The 9456-nt window shown below is 40.4% G+C and overlaps 3 protein-coding genes across 3 annotated transcripts; 2 read left to right on the top strand and 1 right to left on the bottom strand.

Moving 5' to 3' along the window:
• Nucleotides 1-1955: 1955 nt before the first annotated feature.
• On the top strand, nt 1956-3698 carry LOC111453359 (polyubiquitin). The gene is made up of 2 exons (XM_023094425.1): nt 1956-2044; nt 2374-3698. Exon 2 carries the CDS (start codon nt 2374-2376, stop codon nt 3517-3519), a length of 1146 nt encoding a protein of 381 aa, XP_022950193.1. The 5' UTR covers nt 1956-2044; the 3' UTR covers nt 3520-3698.
• Nucleotides 3699-5262: 1564 nt separating this feature from the next.
• Nucleotides 5263-6864, bottom strand: LOC111453377 (cysteine-rich PDZ-binding protein). The gene is made up of 4 exons (XM_023094452.1): nt 6703-6864; nt 6466-6583; nt 5647-5738; nt 5263-5551 (listed from the first exon to the last, which is right to left on the bottom strand). The coding sequence occupies exons 1-4, from the start codon at nt 6716-6718 to the stop codon at nt 5487-5489; spliced, it is 291 nt and encodes a 96-aa protein (XP_022950220.1). The 5' UTR covers nt 6719-6864; the 3' UTR covers nt 5263-5486.
• A 190-nt stretch (nt 6865-7054) lies between these two features.
• Nucleotides 7055-8358, top strand: LOC111453366 (probable dolichyl-diphosphooligosaccharide--protein glycosyltransferase subunit 3B). Its single transcript, XM_023094434.1, has one exon. It carries the CDS (start codon nt 7120-7122, stop codon nt 8155-8157), a length of 1038 nt encoding a protein of 345 aa, XP_022950202.1. The 5' UTR covers nt 7055-7119; the 3' UTR covers nt 8158-8358.
• Nucleotides 8359-9456: the final 1098 nt, after the last annotated feature.

The following is a 9456-nucleotide window of genomic DNA, read 5'->3' as shown; positions in this document are numbered from 1 at the left end:
TTTTTTTTTTTTTTTTTTTTTTTTTTTTTTTTTTTTTTTTTTTTTTTTTTTTTTTTTTTTTTTTTTTTTGTTCTGAAAAAATTGAGATTCGTAAATAATACACACATACTTGTAGTTTGATGTTTCTGATTCAATATGACGTTAATTTTGGAAGACAGATGGGTTGTGTCGTATACCCCTAAAGAGGGCAGCCATGGAAGGGTGGTGGCAATTGTTTGGACACTTCTGCTTCTGTGTTTAGTTACAGCAGAAACCCTAGTTGGGAGGGAATAATACCAACCTGTAATCAGGTATATATATATATATATATATATAGCAAGAGTTTGGAAGGAACTCCTTAGAAACCCTATCAAACAAATACGGATTATAATTAATACAATTCCTCTTTGTAACCGTCCAGATCCACAGCTTTATTGTTCTTGTCTTGTCCTTGGATAATCTTTTCCTAGGAGAGGTTTCCTTTAATCATAAGCCCTCGGAGAATAAGGAGAGGTTTCCTTTAATCATAAGCCCGAGGTTTCCTTTAATCATAAGCCCGAGGTTTCCTTTAATCATAAGCCCGAGGTTTCCTTTAATCATAAGCCCTCGGGGAATAGGGAGAGGTTTCCTTTAATCACAAGCCCTCGGGGAATAGGGAGAGGTTTCCTTTAATCACAAGCCCTCGGGGAATAGGGAGAGGTTTCCTTTAATCACAAGCCCTCGGGGAATAGGGAGAGGTTTCCTTTAATCACAAGCCCTCGGGGAATAGGGAGAGGTTTCCTTTAATCACAAGCCCTCGGGGAATAGGGAGAGGTTTCCTTTAATCACAAGCCCTCGGGGAATAGGGAGAGGTTTCCTTTAATCACAAGCCCTCGGGGAATAGGGAGAGGTTTCCTTTAATCACAAGCCCTCGGGGAATAGGGAGAGGTTTCCTTTAATCACAAGCCCTCGGGGAATAGGGAGAGGTTTCCTTTAATCACAAGCCCTCGGGGAATAGGGAGAGGTTTCCTTTAATCACAAGCCCTCGGGGAATAGGGAGAGGTTTCCTTTAATCACAAGCCCTCGGGGAATAGGGAGAGGTTTCCTTTAATCATAAGCCCTCGGGGAATAGGGAGAGGTTTCCTTTAATCACAAGCCCTCGGGGAATAGGGAGAGGTTTCCTTTAATCACAAGCCCTCGGAGAATAGGGAGAGGTTTCCTTTAATCACAAGCCCTCGGGGAATAGGGAGAGGTTTCCTTTAATCACAAGCCCTCGGGGAATAGGGAGAGGTTTCCTTTAATCACAAGCCCTCGGGGAATAGGGAGAGGTTTCCTTTAATCACAAGCCCTTTCCATCAAAAGCCCTCGGGGATTATGGGTCAGAGCAATAACAAGAAGCCCTCCCTCAGGGAATAGGGAGAGATTTGAGAGGTAGGATTTCACCATCCACGCCTTTTTACTATTTTTAATATGAAGGAGTAGTTGGGCAACCAAAGCAATTCCCTATTCCTCCCAAAATTGAATTATTGTTCGAACTATCCCTAACTATGATTATTAATTTAATAAAGCCATTGCTTACGGACTACTTGTCACATTAAAAGAAAATAAATTAATAATTCAATACGCCTCATCACGTACCGGATGAGTCCACTTTCATTGAATTCAAATATGTGGTCGCATAAGTTAAGTCCCCACTAAATAGATTTAATATATGTACATATATATATATATATATATAATGGTCATGGATAGATTTAATTAAATAAAATCATAGCTAATTAATTTGTTTTCTAAGAGGCTAATTATTTTGGAAAAAAATATAATATTTCAACAACCCCGCTTTTGAATTAAAAAAAAAGTAATGACGTGGTATTTGCCCTCTGGTCCCCGTTCTTATCGCTTCCCTCTATCTCCCGTTTATTTCTGTCGCTTGCATTACACGTGTCATCCATTGAATGGTACTATTTTACCGCACCGACGAAATTGTTCTTGTTGTCAACTATAAATACCGTCCTCCGAAACCCGTTCTATCATTCTGCGTTCGTCAAACTGTTCTTTGAATCGATCGCCTTTTAACTCTCTCAAGGTCTGTCTGTGTTTTCTTTTTCTTTTTTTTTTTTGTTTTCTCTTTTTTACTTGTTTCTTTATTATTCTCCTATTTTTTGTGTACTTCTGATTCCCATGCGTTTTTGGTTCTTTGTTCTTGTGAATTGCTCTATTGTTTTTTCTTTTTGGTCTGCCGATCTTAGTCTTTACGCGATATCGGGAGTCTGAACGATTCATTATACGATTATAGTTGGATTGAGACATTTTAGGGTTCCGATTCAGTTATATTTTTCTCTAGGCTTTAGCTACTGTATGGTTCTTGTGATTTTAGGGGAAGGAGTTCTTAATTTCTTGTTTTCGTTCTGGCAGATGCAAATCTTCGTTAAAACCCTAACCGGCAAGACCATCACCCTTGAGGTCGAGTCTTCTGATACGATCGACAACGTGAAGGCGAAGATCCAGGATAAGGAAGGAATTCCTCCGGATCAGCAACGTCTGATCTTCGCCGGCAAGCAACTCGAAGATGGCCGTACCTTGGCCGACTACAACATCCAGAAGGAGTCGACCCTTCACCTGGTCCTCCGTCTTCGTGGTGGCATGCAAATTTTCGTCAAGACACTGACCGGCAAGACCATTACGCTTGAGGTCGAGTCGTCTGATACCATTGACAACGTGAAGGCGAAAATCCAGGATAAGGAAGGCATTCCCCCGGACCAGCAGCGTCTTATCTTCGCCGGAAAGCAACTTGAGGATGGCCGTACCTTGGCCGACTACAACATCCAGAAGGAGTCGACTCTCCACCTGGTACTCCGTCTTCGTGGTGGTATGCAAATCTTCGTCAAGACCCTGACTGGTAAAACCATCACACTCGAGGTCGAATCCTCTGATACCATCGACAATGTCAAGGCCAAGATCCAGGACAAGGAGGGGATCCCCCCGGACCAACAAAGGCTTATATTCGCCGGGAAGCAACTAGAGGATGGTCGTACCCTTGCCGATTATAATATCCAGAAGGAGTCGACCCTCCACCTTGTGTTGCGTCTTCGTGGTGGTATGCAGATTTTCGTCAAGACGTTGACCGGCAAGACCATCACCCTAGAGGTGGAAAGTTCGGACACCATTGACAACGTCAAGGCTAAGATCCAGGACAAGGAGGGAATCCCACCAGACCAGCAGAGGCTGATCTTCGCCGGAAAACAGCTGGAAGATGGAAGGACTCTGGCTGACTACAACATCCAGAAGGAGTCAACCTTACACTTGGTGCTCCGTCTCAGGGGTGGGATGCAGATCTTCGTGAAAACCTTGACAGGGAAGACCATCACCTTGGAGGTGGAGAGCTCTGACACGATTGATAATGTGAAAGCAAAAATTCAGGACAAGGAGGGCATCCCTCCGGATCAGCAGAGGCTGATCTTCGCAGGGAAGCAGCTGGAGGATGGAAGGACCCTCGCTGATTACAACATTCAGAAGGAGTCCACTCTTCACCTCGTCCTGCGTCTCCGTGGTGGTTTTTAGACGGTGTTGTTGTCGGTTTGGGCATTGTGCTTCTCTTCTTGAATGCTTTCTAATATGTTAAACAGCGGCCAGTAGGCCTTATTATTGCTGTCAAATAAAATCGATTTCTCAAAATGTTGTGTTTGTGTTTATATGGATTGTACTTGTTTCCAATGAAATGAACTTCCGAATTGTGCATTACATTGTGGTATATTCACTGAGTTATGATCATTTCATTGTTATGTTCTTGTGTTCCGGCAGATATCATTATAACATTATAATGCATAGACGATTTCATGCTTTGCCCTAATCGATAGGGCCAGCCAAAGGGAACAAAGCAACGATGGAAATATGTCTAACATCCCCTGCAAGTGAATGATCCTTTGGTAAGACCGTGAGATAGGCTTGAGGACTCTGAAACCACTGTGGTGAAGGCAACGCCTTTGTCATAACATCAGCAAGCTAGAGGTTGCTGAATTTTAATAAATAAAGCTAAGCACACTGTTGACGAAGAGTTCGATTCTGCAGGTTTTTGTTCTAACAGGCGCAGAAGAAGAGAAAATCAGGAGTCGTGAGGTTTCATTTGGTGCAATTCCAATTACAAGATTTCTGGTTCAACCGAGTGAGAAAGATGAAAGTTCGTCTGAGACACTCCAATTTTCAGAAGTGGGAACTAATGTAATTTCAAATATCACTAAAGCCACGTATGTTCATAGTTTAGCATACATCAATTTTCCCAATTTTGCTGATTTAGAAGCATTTCTTCGACTTCATTCGTCTCGGACTTATTTTATAACAATGATGGTTCAGTGAACATTCTAAAATAAAAATGCTGCGTAAATAATTTATATTGTGGTAATTAAATAATTTAATGACATGCGACCATAACGAGAGCGTCGTGAAATAGATTTCTAGACGACATAGAGAATACAAGGGTTTGGGTCATGATGGCTACGTTTGGGGCGTGCTCCCCTAGCTCAGGTGGGAGGGTAAGTCTTGGGCCGAGTTCGAAAAGTGGGTGAAGTTAGGCCCCTGGAAGGATAGCACATAACCATTGGGCAAGTTGTGTTTTGTTGTGCTTATGCTCCAAGTCTCAGAGACCGAGGAAAGATCCAATATTCATTCTAAAAACACGAACAAGTCAGCGAGTCAAGCAAACAACCAGTCTGATATTCGGGTCGTCATCTAGACGATGCAGAGATTAAGTGAGAGAGAATGTCAGAATCAACGATACAATTGTGTGCCCTCAGGAAAGTCATCGAGGACAACGACTAGGTTAAGTGGAAGAGAATGCCACAACTTTATTGAAAGAAAATAGATTGTGACCCCCCCCCCCGCAAGACGACAAGGGGCGACCCTTGACCTTTGTGACACTTGCATGTGCGCACTCATTGACTAACTTCCAAATTTCAAAGATCCATTCAAATGAGACAGTAATCACACCCGGAGGACGGGCTGAAAAATAGCCCCAAAAAATCTGAACCATAATAGCCTATCACTTGCGAAGGATCATACACAAAGTGCAAGTACAAAAGAATTTCCTACGGCTATAGCTCCATCTAAAAGGAAAATGCGTAGAATTAAAAGGTGCATCCAAGACAAAGCCACCTGAAGTCATCAAGCAGTTCTGGTATATCCATTATATGTACCAGAGCAGAAAAGCCATTAACAATAGCTGATTGTCAAATAAATCCTATCCATCATGACAGAATCTGTCAACTCAAGATCGATATGTAGGCACTATTTGGAAAATACCTAAAAAACAATCAGGAAAGGAAGTAGAGCTTTATAATACATAATTCTCATAAAACAAACAAATGTTAATATTGAGTTGAATTACACTTGGAGTCAGATCAGGAAATAGAATGAACTATCCAGTCATTTACCATATAGATTGATGCCAGGACGAAAAGTACATCAGGATCAAAGTACATGTTATTAACCCTTGATGATGAAGTTACAAGTCGAATATCAGTTCTGGCTTCTAATTACACGTTGCTCTGTTTGTAAAGCTTGGTGTCAAGTACTTGCTTCCCACACATAGCACAAACCCCTGCCAAGCACAACGCGAATATGTCACACATAAATGCATTGTAACCACATGTGCAGATATCAAAACGAAAGTAAATTTCCATTTGCAATTCATACCTTTGCTGTAAGCACATGTGTGACAATACTTGCCATCCTGGTGTACTTGCTGCTTACAAATTATGCACTTGGTGTTTCCATAAGGAGTCCACCTACAGGCAACAACATTCAGAATAGAAACTAGACTTGCAAGCCTTTACATATGATGTACTTAATTGAGGACTATGTTATTGACAAACAGAACATCATATAACACGGAATAATTCAATGAAGATGGCTTTTACTTTAGAACTCGGGAAGGAGCCAGAGGAGAGCTGGGTTGATCAGTTCGACATCAGAGATCTATTAATCATATGTAATGCAAAGAACAGCATCATATACCCAATTTAATCTCCTTGATACAAGATCTCATTCAATGAGGAACAGGGAAGTATAATGCGTACACATTACATAACATTTACTGATTGCCTTGACATCAAGGATCGATTAGTCATTCATATGCGAAGGATGACAATATCATATATCTAGGTTAATCTCCAAATTACAAGATCTCATTCAATTAAAACGTTAAGTAGACATTACTACTCTTTATCTCCAGAATTAACTCCTAGATAAAAGATCAACTTGGTCTCTAGATTGAAGTCAGAGCACATACGATCGTGTACACGAACTTTGTAAAATAAACCCTAATTCATAATTCTGGGTTAATGTTTAGACTGAAACGGAGAGATACTCCACTTCTTTCCCGCATTTGAGAAAAAATAGAACAATAAAGGACGAACATGAACCAGTGAAGGGTAAAAAAGCCCTAAATTGAAATTAAAATGTCAATTTAATTGAAAAGCTCAAATACAGAAGAAATAATTGAGAAGAACAAACCTTTTCTTCTTGGAGAGGAGCTTGTTTTCGTTAATTTTACGGCCACCGCTTTCTTGTGTGTTGCTTGCACCTTCTTTCCACTTATCCGGTACTATCACCTTCGATAGCTTCTTTTCACCTACATCCACAACTCCCAACAACTCAGTAACCCGCAAACTAACAGCGAAATTTTTCATAGTCAGGATTCGTAATAAATTGACAGAAGCTAGTGATGCAAGATGAGAGAAAGAGGCTTACACTTCTCGCAGACCATGGTTGTCGCTCCAAACTACTTGATCAGGAGATGCTGAAATCGAATATACCAATGAAAGTAATCGGAGCCCTAATTGGAGACCCTGTGGAGGAAGAGATTTCGACAACTTTTCGTCCAAATTGTAAAAAGGAAAGAGGAGGGTCCAAAATTTATACCAATAAATTGGTTAATTTTTAAATTTTCCCAAAAAAAAAAAAAAAAAATAATTAATTAATTAAATTAAATTAATTTAGAAGTTAATGAATGAAAATTTAGAACTGATATTTTTAGGTTAAATTAAAAAAATAAAAATAAAAAAGATCTCAAAAAGTCAAGAGTGGTTCCCTAACATACTCCGGCTTCGTCTACCCAATATATATATCCCCTCTGCACAAACCCCGTCGCGCTTCTACCAAAAAGAAATGGCGACTTTTTCCAGTTTCCCGCACTCTCTCCTCTTAGCTCTCCTTCTCACCGTCGTCGCTCAAAATTCTGTAGCATCCTCTGGCCCCGATCTAGTTGCAGAGCTTCTCGCCCTCCAATCCCGATCGGATTCGGGTGTGATCCATCTCGACGACCAGTCAGTCTCCCGTTTCCTTTCGTCACCGAAAAGCCCTAGACCTTATTCACTCCTCATTTTCTTCGATGCCCTACAGCTTCACGACAAGTCAGAGCTCCACCTCAAAGAACTCCGCCGTGAATTTGGGCTTGTTTCGTCCTCCTTCATCACCAACAACCCCGATCCCTCTTCTTCTTCTCGCTCCAAATTATTCTTCTGTGAAATTGAGTTCAAAGAGTCCCAGCCTAGTTTCTCCCTTTTCGGCGTTAATGCTCTCCCCCATGTCCGTTTGATTGGCCCCAATCAAACGCCCAAGAAGTCCGACCAAATGGACCAGAGCGACTATTCCAGATTGGCTGAATCGATGGCGGAATTTGTAGAGTCGAAGACGTCGCTTGTTGTTGGTCCGATCCATCGACCCCCAATGTTTTCCAAGAATCAAATTACCTTTCTTGTCATTGCGATGTTAATTTTGGCGCCATTTGCTTTGAAAAAGATCATTGCGGGTGAGACGTTGCTCAACGACCGGAAGGTCTGGCTGATTGGGGCGATATTTATCTACTTTTTCAGTGTTGCGGGTACAATGCATAACATTATTCGGAAAATGCCCATGTTTATGACCGACCGGAACGATCCCTCCAAGCTGATATTCTTCTATCAAGGCTCAGGAATGCAGCTTGGTGCGGAGGGGTTTGCTGTGGGTTTCTTATATACGATTGTTGGCTTGCTTTTGGCTTTCATTACCCATGTGCTTGTCAAGGTCAGGAATGTGAACACGCAGCGGGTCGTCATGTTGGTTGCGCTATTTGTGTCATTTTGGGCAGTGAAGAAAGTCGTGTATTTGGATAACTGGAAGACAGGTTATGGAATTCATGGATATTGGCCATCAAGTTGGAATTGATTTCAAGAAGAGTGCCTTTTCTGTTTAGCTGAATGTGAGAGAAGTTCTCGTCCATGAAACTGGTAGCTGTTGAAGTTAAATTTTGTTGTTTTAACCATACGACTTTGGTAAGATGCTGCTTTATGAATGACGCTCAATTCTTCTTGAAGACTATTTATTGAAGTACTTTTTGACGTTAATTAGATAATTTTGCATTCCACAGTTCATTATTGCAGGTTTGAGTGATAATCAACTCTCTTTTGCTGTTTTTTTCTTCTAGTTTAATGCTTCTCTATACATTTCCTTACCTTACTCTCCGAGTATTACGTTCTCTTCCAGAAAAATTACGAAATTCTCTAGTAGGATCAACTCACATTTCTGAATTTGTGTGGTTGGTAGGCTAGTTTGTTCCTTCTTTTCTTTTGATGAGCAAATGCAATGACAGCGCATATATATTTTGAATATGTTATGTCGTTGTTTCACCCTCCTGGTTTCATAGATTATTTTACACTAAATTGATGTTTTAAATTGCTTGCCATTTTCTCATCAGGTGATTTAACATTTATCAATAGTCAGTGTTATCCACAGCCACATTCTTTTCTGATCCCATTGTCTCACTAGGAAAGGATTGCATTATAGTTAGCATCTTGTATGCCTTGGTCTTTTTTTGATCTATGTTATACCTTATTGCATATTTTTTTGATGTAGTATATATTATGCCTTATTGGATAACGATCGATGGGTCAATCCTATAGAGAGCTTGCTTCTTTTGATATTACTTTTGAAATCTGTCTCAGATGAACTATAGCTTGATCGAACCCGGTTAATGCTAAAACTTTTTTTCTTGTTGGCTTAAGTGGTTGATTGAAATCTTGTTTACATATCGTTTTACTCTGTCACATGTTATGTTTCATGTTGTTGAATTTGAAATCACCAGTACTACAAAATCATCCTAGGCTGGTTCAATGGTTAAACGCTCAATTATAAACTTAAGTATCTTTGAAGACATGAATTTTGACCACAACACCTACCCTGGATCTCAAGTATTGGTCAAGTCTTCAGATACCCTGCGATGTTATTGGTCATGTTTTTTAGAGAACAAATGTTGTATGATTAGATAGTTTGGCCTATGAATATGAAACTTAAGGTTCAAATATAGAATGGTAGTAAAAAAATGTGTTTAGTTATACTTTTGAGATGAATTGAGGGTTTTTAGGAGGGGAAGCTTATCATTATCCTAGTCTTTATGATTCTGAAGTTTTGGTGATAACTGGCAGTACGACTATGATTATTGATGTGGATCAATGGGGGGGGGGGGGG

The sequence above is a fragment of the Cucurbita moschata genome, unplaced genomic scaffold (assembly GCF_002738365.1).
Source record: "Cucurbita moschata cultivar Rifu unplaced genomic scaffold, Cmos_1.0 Cmo_Scf00015, whole genome shotgun sequence".
NCBI classification, from domain to species: Eukaryota; Viridiplantae; Streptophyta; class Magnoliopsida; order Cucurbitales; family Cucurbitaceae; genus Cucurbita; species Cucurbita moschata.
Note: the sequence above shows the minus strand (reverse complement) of the source record. Positions and strands in the feature narration are given on the sequence as shown.